General features: G+C 48.8%; 1 protein-coding gene across 1 annotated transcript in view; it reads left to right on the top strand.

Moving 5' to 3' along the window:
* The window catches only part of TENM3 (teneurin transmembrane protein 3), a 601855-nt gene extending 587641 nt beyond the window's left edge, over positions 1-14214 (top strand). The window contains exons 25-28 of the mRNA XM_064585705.1: positions 2820-3116; positions 6192-7803; positions 10535-10665; positions 12818-14214. Of these exons, the coding sequence (XP_064441775.1) occupies positions 2820-3116; positions 6192-7803; positions 10535-10665; positions 12818-13573 (2796 nt within the window). The 3' untranslated portion in view covers positions 13574-14214. The remainder of the gene's footprint in view (positions 1-2819; positions 3117-6191; positions 7804-10534; positions 10666-12817) is intronic.
* The last annotated feature ends 11899 nt before the right edge of the window (positions 14215-26113 follow it).

Raw genomic sequence — 26113 nt, 5'->3', positions numbered from 1 at the left:
AGCAGTAGAAACATTGCCATAATTTCATAAAGGTACAGTTAAGTAGGACTGTGTCCTAGAATGGAAATGTGCCTTGACTTCTGCACTTTGTTTATAATACCCGAAGGAGAAAGTTTGGGCGTGTATGGGAAGAACAGAGGAAACAAAAGATCTATTCGTATCTTTTGAAATTTTACATATTCAGTAACAATGACTGGTATCTGGAAACAATCCGAAAACGGCTGAAACCTTGGCTCGTGTTTTGGGAATGTGGGGGGAAACAGCCACATGCTAATTCTTTCATTGCTCTGACCTGAGGACGCAAGAAAGGCATCGCACCCGCGTTTGTCTGGATAAAAAGGAAAATTGGAACTTGTACCCAGAGGTTCAGTATCCCGGCGCTTCTAGATGTTTCCATGTGGCGGCATGTTGGGTATGGTGGCGCACACAGCGGCTACCACGTGATTTTCTCCTGGATGCTTTGGTGTTGCGTAGCCATATCCACGAACCAGAGGAAGAGGAGGGCGGCAGGGTGCAGGCAGTGGGAAGAAGGGGCCCCGGGCTGCTCTTTGCCCAGCTCCCTTTAATACCCACACAGTCGGAGCAGGCCTGCCGTCCAATCTGCCGTCCAGATTGCTCATGCTCTAACCAGAGGCAGCACTGCAGAGAGCAGGGGTGCTTAAGGAAGGCAATAAAGAGTTGAAATACAAATTAAAATGAATACGAAGTAAAACGCAAACAGACGGGGCAGTCCTGCAGGCCGCACAGTCCTTGGAAGCTGCACAGGCAGTCCAGCGGGGCTGGCGCAGCCTGGAATAACCTACAGAAGGAGAAAAGAGGGCAAACCTAAACATTCAGAGGTGGTTGTTTTGTTTTGTTTTCTTTTAAATCACAATCAGAGAAATACGTTCAAGAACCATAGGAAACCATTTAAATCGTGCAAAACCTCATCCTAAGGCATCAAAAATTTTGTGCCAAGATAAGGTGAAGAAGAGCTGGATCCTGCCAGTTGGCTGTTGAGTTCATTTGATAACAAATCAAATCTTCCTACAGGCTTTAAAGTAGGTATTTGTAATACTAGCCAGCAGCTTCTTTTGGGGGTCCGCAAAGCATTCTGCAAGCCTAACCTCGTGAAGTTCCACAGAATTCACAAAAGGCAGGGACTAACATGCAGGCGTTTCCACATGGGAGAACGGAAGCTCCGAAAGCCTCGAGTGGGCCAGGCAGAATTCGGTCAGATCGCTGACAGAGCCTACAGCCTCTCGCCCGAGCACCTCACAGATGGACAGACAGCTTCAGAGGGGCCAAAGCCCAAAGTCATGCTGCCTCTAGACCCTGTCAGGTATGGAGATGGGGCTCCTTGAGTCCCGGGCTCCTCCCCGCAGTGCACCCACACGCGCACACACACACACACACCTTACACACCAGATTCTGCTGTGGCAACCAGCTGGATGGATCTGCAAGGACGGAACCGGAACATTAAGATCTCCGGATTGCCCTCCAGGGCTCTACCCTTTCTCAGTTTCTGTGACTTGTCTGGGTGCTTTTTTGCCTCCAACATCACCTAGTTCACTCCATGGACTTTTTGGTAAACCTTTCCATACCTTTCCATGGACACTACGGTACTCCCCTTGAACCACTGATTGGAAAAGTTTAAGCTTAAAGAGTATCTTTTCATGGGGCTTGGTTAATGTCAAGAATAGAATGCACAGATTAGTTTTATCCCAGAGTTTACATAAATACACATGCATATTGTGTATGCGCATACACGTCAGTGTGGACGTCCATGCGGAAGTGGTGTGCGTGCTTATGTGTATATAACCGACCAGCTGCAGCTGTCCGCTTTGAAAGTTCTAGCTAAGACATGGTCATGTAAAATTCAGATTTTCCTGTTTAATGTTTAACAGTCCAATAGTCTATGCAGATTTTTGGTATGTCCAGGCTATCACCGTCCGAAAGCTCCTGTCTTGCTACAGAAAATCCACTCTTCGGGGTCCTCAGTACGCTGCGGACTGTTTCTAAAGTAGAGTGTAACCACGGCCACATTTCCTTTGCAGTAACGAGTGCTGGTCTGTATGAGCCTTGGATCCCAGACAGTAACAGCCAAATGTAGTCAGAGATTCTGGACATGGCACAGAGCCACACGGAGACCCAATTACAACAACGTGGTGCTAGATCTGTACCCTAAGCATAATTGTCGGACCCTGTAGATGTGGGAGTGAAGCATCTGAGGTCCCTGCCAGTTAACCAGATGTTATTAAAGGGAAGGGCATTCTAAAAACTTGTGACATTTCAGCACAGGGCCAAAAGCAATGATCATGTTTGTAACCTCCTGCTATTTAGACTCATTAATAATTTACTGTAATGTGGGTTCCAACTTCTACTTAACTATTCTTCAAAGGGCCAGAGTCACATTTACTGCTTTTATTTAATAGAGCCATGATTAATCTACTAAGCAGTTATTGTCCAGTGTCTTACAGAGGGAGGGGCTCTGAGTAAGTTACAGAGATGTCATGTTGACCACCTTCATATCTTCTGAACAGACTTTAAAGCAAATACATTTTGGTATTTTTCTTATCCGTTGCTTAAGTTTACAACATTTAATTGAAGAGGTTTTGAACAAATGCCAGGCTTCTCTTTCTGCTTAATGAAACCTTTTAAAGGAGCTGTTAATCTACTGCCTTGCACTTGTACCTAAGAAGTTGCTAAATTAATTTACTGACAAAGAGAATCAATCATCATAAATGGTGTTTAAACAATAGCAGGGCCTCTGAAGAGTAATAAAGGACTGGCATTGGAATAGCATGATTCATGTTATCATCCTGTTTGTGTTGTAACAGGTTAACGGCAGAAACCTCCTTTCAGTCGACTTTGATCGAACAACAAAGACAGAAAAGATCTATGATGACCACCGTAAATTCCTGCTGAGGATCGCCTATGACACGTCAGGGCACCCGACTCTCTGGCTGCCCAGCAGCAAGCTGATGGCGGTCAATGTCACCTACTCGTCCACCGGCCAGATTGCCAGCGTCCAACGGGGAACGACGAGCGAGAAAGTGGATTACGATGGCCAGGGGAGGGTCGTGTCTCGGGTCTTTGCCGACGGTAAAACCTGGAGCTACACATACTTGGACAAGGTATGCCCGCACGGTGAGAGTCAGAGGAGGGGAGCCATGATCAGTATTTTTCAGCAGTCGCACAGGGCACTGTGGGAGAGGAGAACGGGGGGCATGTGCTGGGGCTCCATTTATTATTCTAAGTATCAATATGCAAGTCGCATTGGTACAGCGGGTGATGAATTTCTGCATTAGCCAAGTAGTTTCTCCTTAGTTAAGTTCTACCTGAGACCCTTTTAAGTGATGTATGCCGCAAACAAACAAGCAATAACACTGTCCACCTGCCAAGTTTCTACATCGACAACATTCACAAGTTAGACCTTGAGCATGTAAGTCGTCAGGAAATAACCTCCGTGCTAGCTCTTTCATTTAGGAAGGAGCCTACGTTAGCTCAGCGGAAGCTGTGTCGTGTTGTCGCTAGCAGAGCTTCCACATAACCGTAAAAAGCACGGAGATCCTATTTATGCATTATTAACCTAAAGAGGCTATTATTTAGGAAGCCACATTTCAGGCACTCTGTGGCATCTCTCCTTTCTTGTGCATATAAAAGGTGTAAGCATCCCCGCTTAGGCTTTCCCCCCTCCTTAAGCACTAGGTACGATACCAAAAAAGACTTAAAGTTACCCGTGTGCAAAATGCTCGGTCGCACTCTGAGAGGTTTGGGATGGTGACTGTGGTCCAAAGGGATGAAAGCAACAGAAAAGGGACAGGGAACCGGCCACCTCCCTGCCCTTCCCTACTGAAAAAAAGAGAACCCGCCAAAGAGCATATTCGCGGAACGTTCATTTGCCCTTGAGACAAGCATCAGCCCTAGGGAAGGGTTCTGTTTTGAGTCCCAATGCCTGTCACACCTCAGAGCATGCCACCACCAGGCAGGCAGCAACCCAAGTTACAAACACAGCGATTACTGCCTCCAGCCCTTACGTGCATCGGCCAGAGTGACCTGGAATGCAAGTCTGCGCCACTGTCGCTCACGCCGTCATCCGCACTCACCTCACGCTGTCTTGTTCTTCATGAGAGGCCTTCTGCACAACTCCTCAGTCTACACCTAGCCCCACTGCCCGGCAGTTATCCCGTCTACGTCTAGATGGCCTCGACACGGACTAGCCTTCCAGAGAACCAGCGTCAGGTTCAGAGCTCACCACAGATGCCTCCCAACTCTGGAATGCTTCCCCTACTTGCCAGTCTCTTCTCTCGCAAACCTGCTCATCTGCTCTCCTTCGAAGAGACTCACCCTTGAGACAGTGGACTGGCCCACTGGGTGACAGTTCCCCTCCACACTAATCCTCACACTCGACAGTTACTCCGCTGGTGATTTGATGAGAGACCACAGAGGAAGCCCTCCTACACACATCCCTTCCTGGGAGCAAGTCCTCATGCCTGGAAAACACTTCACCCTCCAACCTAACAAGCCCCAAGACAACTTCCTCCTGAAGAAACTGGGAGTGGGTCCCCACTTCATCCTGGAACACTTCTCCCAATGTAAATTAAGTACATTACAGAGAAGTATAACAGAAATACCCAGACCTTAAAAACTGATAGTAGTGATCATAATGTCATGGGAAAGTGTTTAAAAGGAGACAAAGGGCATGTCATTGATAAGAGGCACTACCAGCAGTAACTGAGGTCACATTCATATATCAGTGGGGATCAGAAAAGCCAGCAAGTATTTTCATCATCTCTCCCAAATCCCTAAAATCCACCCAAACCATTTCCATTTCCTTGCTAGGATAGGCACACTAAACCAAAACCTATTCATAGCAGAAGTAGTAATATTTTACTATCATCAGATGTGATTTTAAATGACTACACAACTAGGTACTAATTCCTGTGAGTTCAGCAATAATCCAACTTGGCACAGTGCAAACTATTAGGAACAATTCTCAAGACATCTACTAGACAGCCAGCAGACAAAGACTGCCCCTAGATATGCCCACAGAGGAGACTCTGCAGAACCTGGCTTGCAGGCTGCTTTCGAAGATGGTGGACGGTAAAGAGAAAGGGAACGAGCCTTGGACAAGGGATTATGTGTTTCTCTGGCGAAAGCAAAGCCTACGTCCCAGGCGGGCGCCTAACACACGCATCCTTCCAGATCTGCCATCACTGCGTTTGGTCTAACAGGGTTGGGGGGAAGCTTCCTCAAAGGAGAGAATCACCTGTGCTCTGTATTACTATTGAGCTGTATTATTCACTATTGAGCCTCAGGGTTGAGCTTCTCATGCTGGTCTAATAAATGATTGTCTTGTGTCTTTCTGCAATTACTTGCAAAATAAGCAGAACTCATTTTAATTTATATATTTATTCACTGCGTTATTTAGCACCAAAGTAGAACGTAGCCCAGAAACCATTCTTACAGCAGCTGAGACACTGATCAGATTTGGTACTCGCTAAAGGAAATTTCAAAATGTAGATTTTATTGCCATTCCAGACGACAGGTAAGAATTTGCAAACAAACAAACAAAACCCGTACCTGGATCCATATTTCAATTAAGGGCCTTTACAGCTCTCACTCACCGTGTGATTTAGCAATGTTTGTTGACGTTGATGCTTTATATACACATTATCCATTTTTGAGTAATTTTATGTCTCTTCTTCATAAAGTAGTATTTTGAATGCTTTGCTCCTCCCCCACATGCACTGGAAATTAAAACATGATTTGAGTGGCTCTTCAATCAAATGAGGGGGAAAAGCCACCTTCCTAAATAATGGCTAATTATGGACAGGATTGCTTTTCCCATATGCTGTTTTGTCCTTGAAATACTGTCTTTAAAGCAGCTTTGCCCATGCCTGTATCATGACTTACCCACATCCATCGACAATCTGCTGCTTGGCTGTGAATGCCTAGAAAAAGAATGGTACAATCATGACAAGTGGCACATTATGAACCTCGAGCCACTAACTGCAGAACCCCTCACAATGAAGCATCCAAGCAAATTAGGCAGGGAATCGTGAACATGTAAGGTCAAGGATAACTCAATTAAAATGAAAATAATTTTCTCAAGCAAACCGTTTCTGTGTACTTGTGGTCACTGGATCTGCTTTTGCCCCCCTGCCCCGCCCACAAATATTGAACAACAGTCTGTTCTGTCTTTCCAGTCCATGGTCCTCCTGCTTCACAGCCAGAGGCAGTACATCTTCGAGTACGACATGTGGGACCGACTGTCGGCCATCACCATGCCCAGCGTGGCTCGCCACACCATGCAGACCATCCGGTCCATCGGCTACTACCGCAACATTTACAACCCCCCCGAGAGCAACGCCTCGGTCATCACGGACTACAACGAGGAGGGGCTGCTTCTGCAGACGGCCTTCTTGGGGACCAGCCGGAGGGTCTTGTTCAAGTACAGAAGGCAGACCAGGCTCTCCGAGATCCTATATGATAGCACGAGAGTCAGTTTTACCTATGACGAAACAGCGGGAGTCCTCAAAACGGTAAACCTCCAGAGCGATGGTTTTATTTGCACCATTAGATACAGGCAAATCGGCCCCCTGATTGACAGACAGATTTTCCGCTTTAGTGAGGATGGGATGGTAAATGCGAGATTTGACTACAGCTATGACAACAGCTTTCGAGTGACCAGCATGCAGGGTGTCATCAATGAAACGCCACTGCCCATTGATCTCTATCAGTTTGACGACATTTCTGGCAAAGTTGAGCAGTTTGGAAAATTTGGAGTTATATATTATGATATTAACCAGATCATTTCCACGGCTGTAATGACTTATACAAAGCACTTTGATGCCCATGGCCGCATCAAGGAAATTCAGTATGAGATATTCAGGTCACTCATGTACTGGATTACAATTCAGTATGATAACATGGGCCGGGTAACCAAGAGAGAAATCAAAATAGGGCCCTTTGCCAACACGACCAAATACGCTTACGAATATGATGTTGACGGACAGCTCCAAACAGTTTATCTAAATGAAAAGATCATGTGGCGTTACAACTATGACCTGAATGGAAACCTCCACTTACTGAACCCGAGTAACAGTGCCCGTCTGACACCTCTTCGCTATGACCTGCGAGACAGGATCACCCGCCTCGGGGATGTTCAGTATCGGTTGGATGAAGATGGGTTCCTGCGTCAAAGAGGCACAGAGATCTTCGAGTACAGCTCCAAGGGGCTTCTGACTCGGGTTTATAGTAAGGGCAGTGGCTGGACAGTGATTTATCGTTACGACGGCCTGGGAAGGCGCGTATCTAGCAAAACCAGTCTGGGACAGCACCTGCAGTTTTTTTATGCTGACTTAACTTATCCCACGAGGATTACTCATGTGTACAACCATTCAAGTTCAGAAATTACTTCTCTCTATTACGATCTCCAGGGACATCTCTTTGCCATGGAAATCAGCAGTGGGGATGAATTCTACATTGCGTCAGATAACACAGGGACACCGTTGGCTGTTTTCAGTAGCAATGGGCTTATGCTAAAACAGATTCAGTATACTGCATATGGTGAAATCTATTTTGACTCCAATGTTGACTTTCAACTGGTAATTGGATTTCATGGTGGCTTATATGACCCACTCACGAAATTAATCCACTTTGGAGAAAGAGATTATGATATTTTGGCAGGACGATGGACAACACCTGACATAGAAATGTGGAAAAGAATTGGGAAGGACCCAGCTCCTTTTAACCTCTATATGTTTAGGAATAACAACCCCGCAAGCAAAATCCATGATGTGAAAGATTACATCACAGGTAAGCGGTTTGGTTTTTTTTTCCCTTTCCAAGTACTGAATTACTTTAATCCTTATATGACTACACACAATAACGGGAGTTGCTTTCTTTAGCCTGACACTTTACTCCTGCAAAATCAAATGCCTAGCCTTGTAAATGTGTCTATTTCTCTATGGAACCATAGAGAAACCAGAGAGGGAAACTGAGGCATGGTTTGTTACTTCCTATTCTGTCTCCAATGCCCAAGGCCACGATGTTCTGAAATGACATGGAATCCAGTCACTTAAGCAAGGGAGGTAACATGGGGGTGTGGAAAACAGGATGAACGTGGAGCCCCCAAACTGGAACTCCAATCCCAACCCCTCTCCTGTAAGTCGTGTGGCTTTAGAGACAAGTCAGAATTTTTTTTAAGCTGTTTCCTTAACAGTGAAATGGGGAGAATAATGCCTCCCTTAATAATGCCTCCCTAATATAAAATATATGCAATTCTGCTTTAATTACTAACTCCCTTACAACTGTGTAACGTTGGTTTTTCTTTTATACGCGTGTGAAGTTCTAGTGGAGCAATCGTGAAACATGGCAAAGTGCGATTCACCGTCTCATTCCCGGGATGTTTAACTCTCCACCACCATCACCTCAGGACAATAAAGGAACAGTTTCTCCCACCACTTGCTTGGCCAGCGGATCCCGTTTCTGTTTTCACTACCGTCTGTGCGTGGTGGCCCTACTAATAGACACGCACTAGTTTTTCTGCCTGTGGGGGGGGTAGTAAGACCTTTCCAGGTTTGGGGCATGATCTGATTGAAACCTCTCATCCCACTTCTGCCACCACAAAACCACCAGGATGAGAGAGACACAGTCTTTGCAAGCACTGCTCTGGCTCACTTTCGTTCCTGACTTCTCCACTCATCCTCCACCGCGTGGATTCTGAATCCTTCTGCCCCCACCTTCCTTTCCTGAATTACACACCATATGAACCTCTCTACCACATGTATGCTTCCTGGAGGAAGGTTCTTTCCTGTTTTCTTTTTTGTTGTTTTTGGTTTGGTTTGGGGTTCTCTGTTTTGTTTTGGCTTGTGTTATGTCCTTCTTCAGGCTGTCTCTTTTCTTGCTCAATATTTGAGGCATAGTGAAATGCCTCTTTTCTCGATTCTTGGTACAGTTCTCAAAACGCTGCCCCCTGTTCACTTCGCATCTGCTTCCTGCTTTCCCAGACTGCCAAAAGCTTGTCATAGCTCTCCTCTGCGTGAACCAGCTGAAACTCGCCTCTTTCACAGCCCTGGTTCAGCAACACCCTCATGGTGTTCTCCTTCAGCTTACTCAATACACATCGGCATCTGAGTCCCATTATTTTGGCAATGCTTTTCAATACTTAAGACCCTGTGATCTTTTTTTTCTTTTACTGTTACACAGACATTGTTCATAGTAGGAGAACCTTTGCCCCCAACACTACCATTCAGGAGAATTTTCTCCAAAACATAAGACCCCCTGTGATCTTCTATGTACTCACACACACACACACACACACACACACGCACACACACACCCAAAAAAGTATCACTCTCTATTCTACATGATGAACTTGGGATTTCTCTCTCCCACCACCACCACCACTCCTCCTTTTAAAAGAGGGAGAATACCACCGCTTCTATAGCCATATGATGTTTGGACAGAGGGCCTGCCAGCCTGGTGATGAGGTGAAGTTTGTGCCCTAGAGGAGGAAATAGGAAGCAAGTGGCTCTCCCATCATTCTGACAAGCAGTTTACCACTAGTTATTTAAGAGGTGTTGACAGGGCTGCCTGAAAGGCAGGAAAGCCCACAGCTCCTGAATCCATCCTTTCCTAGCAATGTGGACTGCAGGGAATGCCATAGCAGCAGTTTCTGAAAAACATCAAAGGAGAGATGGAACAGCATAAAATATATGAGGTGAAATGCAATTTCAAATTTTCCAGCAATGTGCTTAATATATAAAATAATCTACACCCAACTGTACTCATAAAGCTGCCAGCCTGCTGAGTCGTTCTGTAACATTATAACCTCCAGAATAGAATAAAAGCCTTATTCTGTGCTTAATGGCTTTCGGAGTCACGTGGCAATATTTTAAAATACCATTTTAAAGGTCTCCAGGTTCTCTCCCCAAAAAGTTCGTCCCCACCTGTGCACAAGTGAGCCTTTGAAGTCATAGCTGATGGTAATCAGAACTTCTGTGCCCTTGGCCAGTTCTGCCAGTTTTCAGCATTCATCTTTGATTAAGAATCAACTCTTGATTTTAATTCTCTCAATTTAGGGTTTTTATTAATAGAAAATGGGTTGTGGAAGCTGCATATCCTTGGGCAATCGCTTTTGAAAGCTAATAACACACAGCTCCTATTTAAGACCAGTCTTGACTAACTACCAGTTCCCTTTGTTTACCTTAACTGCGGCTCTTTCATGCTGCTGTGCATTACCACCACCCCCTTTTACCACTTACTTCTAGCACAGGATGCACCTTCGCACGTGTGACAGTTTATCCAGTCTCAGTGAGCAGCTACGGGGCTGTGTTTTCCGTAGTCCTTGCCATAGCTCCATTATGGAGGCTAGCAGCTTCAAGTCCGAGATTGGGGGGTGGGGTCTGAATTGGAGAATGAAGGCAAGCATGGACTCCTCTTCAGGTTACTTTTTGTGAATTTGGGGGTTTCTTAAAGGTAAGAATTCAAATGCATGAAAGCACAAAATAACTCTTAACACGGTTCATTTTGAACATTCTCCTAGATGTTAACAGCTGGCTGGTGACATTCGGTTTCCATCTGCACAATGCTATTCCTGGATTCCCTGTTCCCAAATTTGATTTAACTGAGCCTTCTTACGAACTTGTGAAGAGTCAGCAGTGGGATGATATACCGGTAAGAACAAAAAGTCAAAGTGTGAAAGAGTGATAGATGGCTTTCCTGTGTCGTATTTACCCATTTAACCAAACTGCCCTTGTGAAAGCTGGACCAAAGACCGGTTTTTAATATTTTTTTGACTCTTTTAGGGTAGAAAAACATCGCATTTCTGTGCAGCAAAGCAGGGGCCTGTTAAACAGGCTTAAATTTGTTTTTAGTGATGCTAATAAAAACATAAAAAGACATTATCAGAAGGTAATAAAATGAGGGAGCTCGTTTTTGAGCGCAAGCTTTCTACAGAGAACCCCCGTGAAAGCACATTTTATAGCACTTGGGACCTTAAGGCAAAGATACTATAAACAGGAGGGCAGGGGATTCATATTACAAATTAGCAGCCCACAAACAATGCCGCAAAGTTCAACTTCTTTAAAATCTGAACGGTGTTTCATGGGAACAGATTGAAAATAAAAATAAAATGTCCCTGATAAAGCTCCATCTGCAACTAGGTGTTTATAGAATTTTCCTGAAAATAACATTTCAGGAGGCCTATAATTGTTCTGAGAACTAAAATAAAAGGAAAAGAACGGAAAATTGCAAAGTCAAAGCTGCCATTTCAGAAAATGGCCCTTTTAATTCCTGCCATTCAGAGATCAGAAAGGAATGTACAACAAAACACTAGAATTTCTAGCTTAAAGCAAGAATAATTAAAGATCAAGAAATTGGGTTACCCCATAATGATAAGGAGAAGAGAGGGCAGAGTTTCTTAGAAAGATTAATTTCTCCCCCCCCTTGAGCAATTTCCTGTAATTTCAGTGAATACAAAGAGAAAAGGCAATCATGGCCGAAAGACACACGCGGTATATTCAGTGCCAATACCTCTCTTTTCTGGTATAGGTTTCATACCTCACATAAAACAATTCCTTCTCCAAGATGTCACCTTTCCATTTAAGAGGCAAAACCCATCAGGTTTCCAAGGTCTGGGAGCCATTTTAACATTTCGAATTGCAAACAAAGCTACGCTGATAAAGTGTCATGAAGACACACTGAAGTTTCCCAGTGCATTTGAACAGGCACGTCCTTACGGTGTCTGACTTTCCAACATGTCTGCGAACACTTAAGTCTTACTGTCCAAGTGGACTTGCCCACTTTCCCCCTAGGCAGCCTCCTAAATGTGGTTCAAGTCCTCTGTCAAAGAGAAGCGCACCCTAAGGACAGCTTAGGGAATCCCCAGCAAAGACACTGGAGGCTGCCCCAAGCGCCGAAAAACAAACGTTTCTGTCACTGCTGCCCATGAAACAGATGTTTTGGGGCAACACTGGCCAGACAAACACCCGGCAGTAGGAGAAACGGCTGAGTTCAGATGCCCCCAATTTGAAACGCTTGCCAGCGCGGATGGTCCACCGTCCCTACGTCTCCAAAAAAGTAAACGTTTTCCTAAAGTAATAAGTACTCCCCTCCCGCGGTCCCACTGTGCACTCAGCCCTGCACGTTTCACTTGTGCCGGTAACAATGGCGAAACTCGGGCGGAAACTGTGTTTGCCGAAAGCACAGGAATTTCGAAGCGTGTAAAGCAGGACGCGGCGGTCCCGCGCTGAGCAGCCCCCAGCCTTTCAAACCCTCAGCCTGTGTTGGCTGCTTCCTCCCCGGGCTCCCATGGAAAAAGCCGCAGTGACCCTGAGAAGCGGGGTTCCCCAAATGGGATGGGCGTGGGAAAGAGGCATCCGAAAAACAAAAGAGGAAAGCTAGAACCATCACTTTGCCCGCGTCAGAGACCAAAAAGCTCTTAACTAATATATAAAATAATCTACACCCAACTGTACTCATAAAGCTGCCAGCTTTATGGAGTCCCCTCTTTCTACGTTTGAAAATGGAGTCCCCTCTTTTTACGTTTCAAACCTCACTTGGATCAACTTGAGGGGAGGGGGCCTCTGAGTGCCTTCCTCTACCCAGAGGTTTTTGGGGTTTTTTTTAAGCCTTTTCATCTCTAAAGAACCCACTGCGGTTTTAATAAATGCCTGGGAGCTCTCCACGGAAGGCCCCCCCCCTGCTCTTTTTGGGGTTGTTGTCAGCGCTGGGCGCGCTGCCAGGAAGCCTGGCTCCCCGGCAGCCGAGAGCTACAGATGTTCTCTGAGCCGTCCCCCCCGCCCCCCCTTTCTGTGTCGCTTTTCAGCCCATTTTTGGAGTTCAGCAACAAGTGGCGAGGCAGGCCAAGGCCTTCCTGTCCCTCGGGAGGATGGCGGAGGTGCAGGCGAGCAGGCCCAGGGGCGGCGGCGCGCCCTCGTGGCTGTGGTTCGCCACGGTCAGGTCGCTGATCGGCAAGGGCGTCATGCTGGCCGTGAGCCGCGGCCGCGTGCAGACCAACGTGCTCAACATCGCCAACGAGGACTGCATCAAGGTGGCGGCCGTGCTCAACAACGCCTTCTACCTGGAGAACCTGCACTTCACCGTCGAGGGCAGGGACACGCACTACTTCATCAAGACCACCACGCCCGAGAGCGACCTGGGCACGCTGCGGCTGACGAGCGGCCGCAGGGCCCTGGAGAACGGCATCAACGTGACCGTGTCGCAGTCCACCACCGTGGTCAACGGCCGGACGCGCAGGTTCGCCGACGTGGAGATGCAGTTCGGCGCGCTGGCGCTGCACGTGCGCTACGGCATGACGCTGGACGAGGAGAAGGCGCGCGTCCTGGAGCAGGCGCGGCAGCGCGCGCTCGCCCGGGCCTGGGCGCGCGAGCAGCAGCGCGTGCGCGACGGCGAGGAGGGCGCGCGCCTCTGGACGGAGGGCGAGAAGCGGCAGCTGCTGAGCGCCGGCAAGGTGCAGGGCTACGACGGGTACTACGTACTCTCGGTGGAGCAGTACCCGGAGCTGGCCGACAGCGCCAACAACGTGCAGTTCCTCCGACAGAGCGAGATCGGCAAGAGGTAACGCCCCGGGCCGGCGGCGGACCCCCGGCCGGGGCCGCGGCGCTGGGCGCCTCTCGAGCCTCAAGCGCGCCCCCTGCTCGGCTCTTTCTGTAGCGCAATCCGAACCGGACTCTGCGGCGCAGAAGAGCCTTCCAGGAGAACGGACTGCTATTAAAAGAAAGAAAGAAAGAAAGAAAATCCACAAAAACAAACAAAAAAACACACACACACTTTTTTTTCTGAGTGACCTTAAAGGTGATCGGCTTTAAAGAATATGTTTACATATGCATATCGCTGCACTCAGTCGGACTGAAAGTATGAAGAGGAAAAATCAATAAGGGAAAGAAAGGGAAAAAAAAAAAAAAAGGCCGAAACATTTTGCGCGAGGCCCTCCGTTCCTTCGAGGCACTGTATGTAACTAAGGTAGGAAATGCGTACAGTGTTTCCAGATGTTACCGAATTGTCGACCTTTGCTTACAAGAAGTAGTCTCTCTGCATAGGATGTGGTATCTGTCTCTGTTAATTTTAAAATGTGGGGCAAAATTACTGTTTATAGACATCCCAACTGCTTGCCCTGTGCTACTTTGTAAAAAGGACGTTGGCACAGTGACTTCTGCTCCGGAGGGGATTTCATAATGGATTTTACAGCCCTAACGTGGTTTGCCTTGGGGGGGAAAAAAAACTGGCAAATAGAATCCTTGTCACTGATAAGCAGAGGAAACCCTGATTTTTTTGTAAATTATGTGAGACAAGTTGTTTATGGATTTTTATATGAATTACAATTTACTGTACATCAAATAATTAGTCTCAGAGGAGTTAATTTATGTAAAGTGTTTAAAAAGTTTATACTTAAAAATAAAATGATAAAAACGTGAACTGTGTGATTTTTTTAAAAGGATTGCACCTTTTGTTATCTGTTATAGCTGTACAGTATAAATTATTATATTGTAGAGATATAACGACTTATGCCTATAATGTCCAGAAGTGTTAATATTTTTGTATTAGGTTGAAAAAAAAAATGTGCAACTTTCTATCACTAGATGGATAGGACAGTGCAATCCTAAGTGGGTGGCTAATCGGAGAACTGCTCCTTTCCCTTTCTTCTCTTTTTCATCAGGCTGGTGTCCTCAACCATTATCAACTAAGAGGCACAGTAGAAAACTAAGGCTGGTGGAATGTAGCAGAAGATATGAAAAAAAAATTAAAATAAACTGGGCCAGAGAGGTCCTCTCTCGTCCCTAAAAGTCGAGGGGAGTTGATAGAATTAACCACAGGGTTTTTACTGTTCACCATTCCTTGAGGCTCCATTTCACGATGGAGGCGAGAGACCACATCAGATGATCCGGGGAAACGTGCGTGAGAAGGAAAGGATCTCATGTAGTCATGACCGTAAACATGTGTCTTAAGATCTAGGCAAGACAGCAGAACCCGAGTAGCGGGGAGCGGGCCAGATGGGGAAGGTCAGGGTCCCTCTGCTAGTCTTGGGTTTGGACCGCCAGGTCACCAAGAGGGACACAAAAGGGAGACAAAAGCTCCTGTAAGCCCACACGACCCACCGGTCCTGGGAGCTGGTTTGAATGGGAGCCTCTGCTCGGTGTGGGGGAAGCGGGGGGGGGGGGGGGGTGGCCCATCCAGCTGGAAGTGAAATGGCAGCCATGCCCTCCTGCACGCGTGGAGAGCGGGCCCGGGCACAGCGGCCATGTGCACTCCCGGGTCGGCCCAGCCGCTCTGGCAAATAAATCTCTTTTCGTGAGCACTAAATTCAGCCACAAAAATATTTTTAGAAAAATATTTCTCAGTTCATCGAGCTATAGTACACACTGTTTTCCTCTATGTATAATGGTGATAAAATATAGCAAGTGAACATGTCGTAAATATAAAGGTTCAAGTGATGTATTGAAAATAATTTTCTAACTGCTTTGTATGTATCACATACTCTAAATTGCACAGTAGGCGTGTTTATTAAACAGATTGGCTGGGAAAGTTTCAAAATAGCTGCTGAATTTACAGTATCAGAGCTATTACTGTCTTTGTGTATTTGGTAGAGCATACCGAAGTAATTAATCTTCTAATGAATGCTGATATTTTATTAGAATGAAAGCACAGATTAGCATTAATATTTTTTATCCTGGAAATCCTTTGGCAAGTATTACGAAGCCCCAATTTAGAAAACTATGAGATTTCAAACCACATAAACATGGCTCTGTTTTACATTTTATTTTTTAACTGTTACCTTAGGTGTTTGCAGTTCTGTTCGACGGAATTTCTGCAGGACTGTGTTTAGCATGCTGTTAAGTACTTTTGGTTGAAATAGGCTCTGAGTCTAAATTCTCAGAAATGTTTCTGATGTATTGACCGTGAAAAGCTTGTACCACATGCCAGAAGTGAAATCATAATCTTACCCTCCTCTCGACATGGACTGGTCCTTTAGGCTGGCACCGATAAATAACAGATTGGGAGTATCTCTTGGTGCTTATTTTAGATGAAGTCAAATCAACCCAATTAGTGTCTTGTTAGTAGGTATAATGAGCCTATTTCTTTCTAAAAAGACTTGTGATCTGGACATGCTTTTACAAGAAATAGTGACCTTGGGGAAATATGTAAACAAAAGACCTCTTTCTAAGAGTTGGGGGTGGGGGACTGTATAATGGAAAGAATTCGGTTACAAAAAAAAAAGAAATTGATATTCAAAGTATTTTAGGCAAAGCCAGTCAAAAATGCTTTCATGATATTTTGAGATGTAAATTTTGTCTGATTTGTATTGTTCTTTTCATTTGCCTTCTTAACTTTCTATGTGACCTGAATTTTCCATAACTTGACTATAGATTGCATCTAGGCATTCCAATAAAAGCCAACCCAATGTGTGCGTGTTTATATTTTTTTTAAATCGTGGGCTAGCCAGCGTGTGTTTTAGGCCAAAGGATGCAAAACAGATGCCTTGTTGGGGGTACTGATTCATCTGCAACCCAGTTGGTAATTTCTTTTTTTTTTTTTTTTAATTTTTGTGTCCATTGGCCAGACTGCCAGCTCAGCATTGTGCACTTCACAGGGGACTCTTCCCATGGCCTACTTTAGAAAAACGTTAAATACACCCCCACAAAGCCAAACATTATCCCCGTAAAGAAGAATTAAAAAAAAAAAAAAAAAACTGCCCATTACTGCTGGAAAACAGGCCTTGTTCCTGCGATCATGGCAATGAGTGCTTAATTAAAACACTTGATTAGAATAATCAGTTTAGGCCTGATAGGCTCCCAGCCTCCTGGAGATATCTAAATCTACATTCAGCCCGGCTGATGGGGGGATGCTTAGGTCAGCAATTCCAGGCTGGAAGGCAGGGCTTTGATTTTAGTCTGAAAAGGCGGGCTTCATCACACTTGCTTTGTAGTGACAACATGTTGATCCAACAAGAATCAGGTCACTCCGCTTGGCAAACGGGTCTATTTTTTTTTTTTCTTCCTCAAATTAGAGTTCAACGCGCTCCAACCGGGGAAATCCAGAAAAACCCAGGTGGATCCTGACTTTCGTTTTCCCCACGCCTCTCCTTAAAAGCCATGTGTGAACAAATGCAAAGGGAAGCACTGTAGGTGAAAATCGTATCCTGGGAAAGAATTTTCTGGGTCTGGGGTATGCTGCTGGCACGTCTGTGAAATTCCCGTTCACCTGTTCACATTCATCACTCGTTACCTGATACTTGCATGTGGACCCGAACATAAGCACAGCACCTGATTATAAACACCAGCCCTCAAGCACCTTCAAAGAGGAGGAGAGCATTCTACCCGTGGTGCACAGACTAACCATGCCCCCTGGCCTCTGTTCACCGGTCTTTTCTTTCTTTTATCTTGGTCGGCTTCCAGATGAAGCTATTGCTCTCGCCTGCTGAACAGCAAATCAGCTGTCTGAGGTGCTTTGAAATGGAGGATTCCAAAAAGGGAAGCAGGGAAGGCAGTGATCCGCATCCTGTTCTGTCTGGGGCAAACCCCCTGGGCAGCGCTCACAGCAGCTCCCTCGCTGAAATGCAGAGAACTGCGCCCACCCTCCCCCTTGGGGACGTTGAGCTCCTGCAGAGTGGAACCACCCACCCCCCACCCCACCCCACCCCGAGGCCCTGAAGGGCGACTCAGCTCTTACTCTTTTCACAAATACCCAGATTCTGTCTCACTTTCTCTGAGAGCAGCAAGCTCGTTCCAGCACCCCAGTCCGGGAAATGCATCAAATTCTAGATGTGGAGTCTGAAGGGACTTAGAGAAGTTTGAGTGTGTTGTTCAAGTTCACAGAGGCAGCTCAGGCCAAGGCGAGCAAAGATTTCTTGTCAGCGAGCACCCTCCACTGCATTCAGATAGTCTCCTGTTAACACCACCCACCAAGGCACTAGGGACACCCCATTCCACTCTCATTCCCTCACTTAGTCTTTCCAAAGCTGCCATAATTCAGAGTCATCAATTTTCATCATATAAAAATGCCCAGGCCCTCTAACAGGGCATGTGTCTTGAGCTCCCCTCTGCCTGCCAATATTTCTGGTTCCTCAGCCCCTTCATCTTAGATAAGAAAGTCTGCCATGCAATATTAATGTCTTCGTAATTTCTCAAAAGGCTTCTAAAAGAATGACCTCTGATTTGCATATATGCACGTGTCAGGCTATTTATCTAGATTTTCCATAAGCTATTCATCTGGCTTTGGTCATCTGGCTTTGGTCATCCGACGAAGCCAATGAAAAAATAAAAATTAGTTATAAGTCATCATGACCTATTTTAACCACAGCGTTAAGCCAGAGTGCCAAGGAGGTACTGATAAGCCGTTTGAGTTTTCTACCTTCTAATTTAAACCGCATAATGAATGTCCTCTCTTGCCAGAGTTCCCATTTGCTCTTCACCACCTCGGCCAGCAGTGGTCTCTTGATGTCAGTTAATTACTAATACCTTTTAGGTAAATTGAGAAAACCTTTTCATTTATGAACTGACTTAAAATTCTGTTGTGGAGGGATACAGGCTTCCTAGAGTCCCGCGTGCAGAGAATTTGCTAGAAACTGATTCTAGAACAGCGTCATTATTCAGTTTAGCGTTAACGGGTTCCACAAAGCAAATTTAATCAATCCTTTGGGGACCTAAGCTGAGGAAAATTAAAATTAGGAGCATAAATTGTGACTTCCAGGGCAAGACGGTGGTTCGGTTACATCCTCCTGCTTACAGGGTGAATTGTGAGCTGGACCCTAGCCGCAAGCATTCAGCCTGCATTTAGGAAGGGAAACCGCCTCCTTTTACACGTGTGCAAAGATTTTCTGGATTCCACCCACAATGGCTATTTTCATACAGCGTAACTCGCTGCATACGACTGACAGGATTAAGTGGTCCCCTGATTGGATCAAAATGAATTCCACAAAATGTTCACAAGTTCACTTCATCATTGGGGTCTGAGGGGAGTTAAAATGGCCAGTTCTGTGACCGAAAGGCTGAAAATGGAATGGCTCAGTGGCAGTCTGTGAGGACGAACACCAAAGGCGCCTTTCAACCTGGACTTCCTATCACATAAGTGATTAAGGACCTTCACCTAAGTGCAGAAACTGCCCTATCCCAAATGTTTTCCTTCAGAATTAATGTCAGGGAGATTCTAGAGATTCTAGTCTACCGCTTCTATAGGCTATTCTACAAAAATCATCCCAGGACTCCTGTCTCTACATACATGAGACCCTTTGCTCTCAGGTGCCTTCTCTCTCTCCCTCTCTCTTTCTGGTGTTACCCTGGTAGAAGCTGTCTGGGTTGCAACCCTTCAAGTTGTATCTAAACATGTCTCTTTCTAAGGCAGAGAAGGAAAACCATACACCTCCCTGCGGTAGACCAGATTGACTTTCAATAATGACCCAGGACTTCATGGGAAATCAGAGTCGCTTGTCCCCAACTTACTTACGAAAGGTTATAAACAAGCAGATTTTTAAAGTCTCCTCACTTCAGCTATGACATTATTTCTAGTTTTGACCCTGTGGGGGTGGGGGTGCGGGGAAGCTGGGGTTCGTGCTTCCGGCTCAAGCATTGACAGGTGCCATGGCATGACACACAGAAGATGCAGGGGTGAGGGCGCCTGGGTGGCTCAGTCGTTAAGCGTCTGCCTTCGGCTCAGGTCATGATCCCAGGGTCCTGGGATCGAGTCCCGCATCGGGCTCCCTGCTCAGCGGGAAGCCTGCTTCTCCCTCTCCCACTCCCCCTGCTTGTGTTCCTGCTCTCGCTGTGTCTCTCTCTGTCAAATAAATAAATAAATAAATAAATAAATAAATAAATAAATAAATAAATAAATAAATAAAAAAGATGCAGGGGTGACCCAGCAGCAGGAGAGAACCGATCCGGGCTGAGGGCCCCGAGGGAAGCTGCACGTGGGAGGTAGCAGAGGGAAGAGCATCTTTCCCTAAAGTCCCCTGCAGCTCCATCGCGGGGCTGCCCTCCTCTTTCCCTCAACTTCCAGGGCTCTGGCTCCTGCGGAAATGAAAAGCCATCCCAACACCCGGTGGCACAGTGGGCAGGGCCTCTGGGACGAGTCCTTCTCCTAAAATCCCAAGGAGGGTCCTGGTTAGGGAGGACTTGGGGCCACGGGCTCTTCCTCGGCCATCCCGCGAGGTTAGTACCGCTTCCCAGGCACTTTCGGGTAGGGCTCTAGCGCCCCCTAGTGATGAGCATCGTTGGCGAAGACCGTGACAGATGCCAAAGCAGCCTCGCCCAGACCGAAACCAAAAAACAGCCCCCGCCCCTCTCGCCACCTTCTACCGGGCTCCCCGGTTACGCCGATGCCAGTCACCCTCCATTTCCCCATCTTTGCTCTGCCCACAGAGTTTCACACGTAAAACGATTACTTCTGCTTCATGCACTCCTTCACTGAGGCCTAGTCCTTGCAAAAATTGCTCCCGGAAGATTTCCCTTCACGTCAGGCAGAAACTTTGTCAAACAATGTCATCTTGCTTGGCAGATCAAAATAAGGCCCTTCCTCCCAGGAATTGTCCGTGGGCTATGTGAGTTTTGCAGCCCCCCAAAAACAGTGATTTCTGAACTAGCACATCGTTTCCCTTTTACTTTTCATGTTTGAACAGTCCTGTTGCCGGGGAGAATTTCCCAGAAGGGCAGATCATTTAAATTCAGAGTGGCGTTTTATTTCTGAGGGAGCCAGGCTCTCACCGTTAAGTGATCGAGTGACAGCCTGGAAAAGTGAACTCCCTCCAGATTCACCGGGCAGCTGAGGCCTGAGCAGGGTCTGCTCCCCGCCTCATCTTGGCCTCCGGGGTGGAGACATCCATCTCCTTCATAAGCCCGGCCCTGCGGCAGCCACGGGAGGAAAGAAGGGGATTTCAGCCTTTTGCTCCCTTGTTGTCACCCAGAGAAGCCAATGGATGCCATTTGTAAATGGCATCCTGTTTCAGAAACGGGCTGTGCTAGAGCCCACTGTCATTTTTGGAGGCCTGTGTGAAACCAACAGCCCTAATTCCCTACCCAAGTTTTCATGGAAATAAAAGGACCAAAGTTGGCATATTAAAGCCAAAATATCTCCTTAGATTAAGGCCAAGTTGAAGACTGTAGCTTCACATGAAAAGTAAAGGAGACTGCTAACCAGATGCCAAAAGTAGGTAAGGTCCCCCGACTTCATTGGCAGGGCTGGCCCCTGGCAGGCTCCTCCTGGTGGGGCAGCGAGGCCCTTTCTCTCCCCATGAGCCAAGAATGCCAAGTTCATTCTCCCCAACTCACCCATAAGGGTAAGCCCCTCTCCTGCCCCTTGGGGGCTGGAGTGATGGGGAGAGAGAGCCAGGCATGAGATATCTCTCTCTCTCTCTCTCTCTCTTTCTCTCTCTCACACACACACACTCGGGAGTCCACAGCCCCTCAGAGTCACCAGGGAAGAAGAATCCTGCAGCACATCTCAGAACCCCTGGGTTTACCCAATTCTACCACCAATGCCTTGTGGCCTCCTGCCAGGTCCCCCTGGGCCTCTGACCCGTGCCCCCTCCCTGCTCTAACACCAGTGGGCTGCTTGGAAACCAATCCTAAAACATAAAGTTCTCACCCTGGGAGCAGACCCCAGCCCTCCAGATAAGGAGGCCCTGTTTCATAAACCTGCTCCCCGCCTCAATCCCAAACCCCATCACCCCACCGCCACCTCCATATCCCTGTGAGCCACGATGCTCTCTGGGGGAGGAGAACCAGGACTCTGGATTCTTAGAAGGCGCCAATTACTCTGGTGCTTGTTAAGATGGGGATGCAGACTTGCCTGGCTCTTGTAAATCACAGGGAAACAGGGCCAGCCTTGCTACAACTCAGGGCTCTTTCTGCGGCCTCCGCCAATTAGTGCTCTAGTTAATCAAACTTAGCAATTCCCCAGAGAGGCTGCGCAGCTGGGAGAAGCCCCGAAGCAGTGGAGAACCTCCTGTGAGTCCCAGCTCGGCCCGGTCCACGTGAGGCGACTACTGTGGGCTCTGCGCCTCGGTCTTCCCCATCTTTAAAGTGGGCCCAGACCTGCGCCCCTGAGCCGCTCCCTCCGGCCTCCCGTGCCCTCAGCTGCTTGACAGAGACAGAGAGATCCAGAGCCACAGCGCTTCTTTCCACGGTTAATACAGGAGAGTGTATACCTAGGTGAATACCTTAGTTTCTCACTGCGGCGAAAGCCCAGACAGGACAGCATCGGGTCTCCCAGGATGTCCCTGGTTATGGGTCTTCTGCTCCCCGGTGATGGCAGCTACCACAGAGGGCTTAGCCAGCCAGGCGGATCCCTCAGGACGTCCCTGTCAGGAGGGAGCCAGGAGGAAGGAGCTGCCGTCCACTTGAATAAGGAGCCCCCAGTGCCCACCACGCCGGCACCCCCTCTCCCTCCCTGGGCACCTCGCCCCTGGAAACCGGAGGAGACCCTGCAGAGGGCCAGAGCCTGAGGATCCTTTGAGAACCCTCGTCCCGTGGTTTGCAATGGTTTTTACGTGTGCATCTCACATGAAACCAACACAGACTAAGGCCCTGCTGCCCCAATTGAAGTAGGAGTCCTACATGTGACCGGCACTACGGCAGGTTCCAGAAGAGAGAGCCCCCTGTCCTCTAGGACTGCATGTCCAGTTGGGAGGCAGACGCGGATTCTTTCTCAACAGAGCGGGGACTGCTGTGAGCACAGGCTGAAAGACCCCAGTTCTGCCTGGGGGCACCCCCCAGCTTCCTGGCGGAGGTGGGGTCCTAGCAGCAGCTGGGAGGACGGTGTGCCGCCTGGAGTGCAGGTGAAGATCAAGGTACAGGCTCCGGATCCCGTCTGCGGGGGGCTCCCAGCTCTGCAGAGTATTAGCCGCATACACGTGGATGAGTGACTTCCCCTCTCCGCAGCTGTTCCCTTTTTGTAAACTGGGGATTATGGCTCCGTGGGGCTGCAGTGAGGTCTGGTGAATCAGTAGGTGTCAAGAGCCTGGAGCGGCACCCACCCAGGTTCAGGGCTCGATGTGGCCTACGCTGGGGGGCAGGGCTGCCCTAAGGACTAGTGCCCCTGGCCCTCCCTGCTCCAGGGCAGCGCAAGGTCAGTACCCCACTCCACATGCACAGGGATGAAGGCCTGGGCAGGGCAGAGCTGCTGAATGCACATCCCCAGGATCATTCCAATGGTGCAGGTCCAGGAAGGCCCCCACAGCAGGAGTCTGGAGCTGGGCTTCCTTCCAGGCTTTTCCCACCTCCCCCAGGCTAGGAACTGGCCCACGCCCCAAGGCTGGTTCTGCAGGACTTAGGGCTCTATCCTAGTCTGCCTGACGACAAAATCCATGCTCTTCCCACTCGTCTTGCTGCACATACCATCCAAGTTCCAAGCTTGATGTCTGAGACCCCAAGCCACGTCGGCCTCCCTACCCACTCGGTCTCTGGACTCTCCAGGTCAGGACGTGCTAGACACATCCTGAAATCCAGTTAAGGTGACTTTCTCCCATTTTCCAGGAAACCCCACCCCTTCACACCTCTGTGCCCATGAGGCTTGGCTGCCCGCTACGCCGGGCTCCTCTCTCGCCTGGCACCTGCTCAGTGGCACCCAAGTAGATCTGAATCTGGTGGGTGTACATGCCCAAGCCATGAGCAGGTCTGGCTCCCTGGCCCCCATGAGGCCCCGGGGGTGCTCGTGGTTCGAAAAGCACCCCCATGTCTGCGTCCTAGACACCTGCCGAAATCCTAAGTAGGTGTCGTTCCAAGAAACCTTCAGAATGCCTCCAGATTAGCCCTTATTTCAAAAATAAACTTTAAATTTTAAAACATCAGCCATTTATGGTGAAGAAAGAAATGGCCTAAATTATTGAGGGACTAATTGACAGTTAAAGTGAAGCAGTAGTGGGTGATGGGTTCCCGTCAGCCCAGTGGCCCCAAGATGCATGAGGGACACACATTCCACACAAAACACCTACCCGATGCCCCCATCTGCCTCCATCTGTGTATTGGGGCCTGTGGGTTCCCTCTGACTGCGGGGGGGGGGACCTCTCTCCCCAGGCCTGGCACCTACTGGGGTTGCTCCCTCCTTCCTCACCTCTTGGCCAGCCCTATTAAGGAGAGAGATGCCTCCTAGAGGCTTCGGAGCACAGGACTGACTTAAGACTGACCCCCACCGTCCCAGGCCTGAATGGGCTCCCTTCTGGCCCCTTATGGCCCCAGCAGAAATCCCAAGTCTCCTGTCTCCCTCTGGCCTTCATTCCTCCCTAGCAGGAGGGAGCCGGGATGAGGGAGCTGCCCTATACCAGGATAAGGAGCCTCCTGGGCCCAGATGCCGGCACCCCCATCTCCCATCCCTGGGCACCTCATCACAGGAAGACCCTGCAGAGAGCCAGAGCCTGAGGATCCTTTGGGAAACCCCGTCCTGTGGTTTGCAATGTGGATTTTTTTTTTTTTTTTTTTTTTGCTGGTCTTTACACCAACTGAATTCCTTCATTCGGGAGGACCAGACACTGAGAGGCCCTGCGGGGTCCCTCGTGTTTGCGTCACCAGCCGCCACCACAGCGTCGGCTGGGTTACAGGACTCCACGTTTGCTCCATAAATAACTGAGCGAGCAATGAAAGAATGAACTACCTAATTGGCCGACGTGCCCTTCTGTCTAGAAGCGCCCAGACCCCAGTCCCCCTGGCCCAGGAGCCAGGGCACCAACCAGCCCGATGGCTCTAGAACGGCTCTCTATCTAGAGTTAAGGCCCTGTCTCTGCTGCACGGGGGCCCAGGTGGGAGGCCTGCGGACCCACGAACCCCACGCTCACCTCACCGTTCCAGCACGCCTGTCCTCGCCTCTCCTGTTCTGGACGGCAGCCGCCCTGGCTCCCGGCGGGAGGACCGGCTCTGCGGTCCGTTGGCCCCGGAGACCAAGGCCTGGCCACGCCCCAGGGGAGTCGGACGGCAGCTGTGGGCATGGGCAGCCCCAGCCCCCAAGGCAGATGGACGTTCTCCCCCAGGCCCTGGCGTGTGGGGCGTCCCTGGAGCAGCCTCATGCTGATCAACAAGCCTCTCTTGGAAGGCGACCAGCTCCTCTCTGCCCGTGCACATGTCCACCATGCTGCTGGGCTGGAGCTACTTCCAACTCCTCTTCCTCCTCCTCCTCCTGGGATCTGTTTTTGGGAAATGGCACCACAGCCCTCCTAGAACGCAGGCTTGGGTTCTCAGCGTCACCTTGTGTCCATGTCCGAATCAGTTACCATATCCTGCACATTCCTCGCAAATGGGGCGGCCGGCACTCGGACCCCAGCCCCCGCGGTGTCCCCTTGGCCCCACCCCACCCCCAGGCCTTTTAGGCACCCCGGCTCCAGCCAGACTGACTGCCGCCTCTCCCCCTCACCGCACCCCATCTTCTCTGCTTTTGTCTCACAAGCCCTGTTCCTTAGAATTCCGCACAACTCCGCCAACTGGCTTCTGGGCTTCCAACCGCCCCCGAGTGCCCCTGACTCACTCCCCACCCCCCCAGCCCCCCTGCCCTCTCCTCCCTTCCCCAGGAGGGGAATTGAAGCCCGTTTAATATAGAGCAAATCAAAGTGCAGAGGCAGGAATCACTGGGAGGCTGGCTCCCTCCTGCTGGAAGGCCTCCCCGAGGCAGGCACTGTGCTCCCCTCTGTGCCTCCCCCCGCGTGTTCCAATCCCGCCAGACTTGCCTCCAGCTGGTAGACATGATGTTCAGACTGCAGGCTGCTGGCCGGGCTCAGGGAGCCAGGAGAGAGGAGCATGAATGGGTTTAGAAGCCGCTCTGCCAGGCTTGCTGACCACCCCCTCGACCTTCCGGGGGCACAGGTCAGCGGGCCCCGGGGGGCCCTTCAGAGAAATGGCAGGCTGGGGAGGCAGCAAGCAGGGGCTGCAGGCTAGGAGTGGCATATAAAATGCAGGACTCCCAGGGGCGCCTGGGCGGCTCAGTCAGTTACGTGTCTGCCTTCAGCTCAGGTCGTGATCCCAGGGTCCTGGGATTGAGCCCTGCATCGGGCTCCCTGCTCTTCGGGGAAGACTGTTTCTCCCTCTCCCACTTCCCCTGCTTGTGTTCCCTCTCCCGCTGTGTCTCTGTCAAATAAATAAATAAAGCCTTTTTAAAAAATAGAAGAAGAAGGAGAAAGAAAGAAAGAAAG

The sequence above is a fragment of the Mirounga angustirostris genome, unplaced genomic scaffold (genome assembly GCF_029215605.1).
Source record: "Mirounga angustirostris isolate CCGP_5_RB_7025 unplaced genomic scaffold, mMirAng1.0.hap1 SCAF_2, whole genome shotgun sequence".
Classification (NCBI taxonomy): Eukaryota; Metazoa; Chordata; class Mammalia; order Carnivora; family Phocidae; genus Mirounga; species Mirounga angustirostris.
The sequence above is the reverse complement of the archived record's forward strand: the minus strand, read 5'-3'. Positions and strand labels throughout refer to the sequence as shown.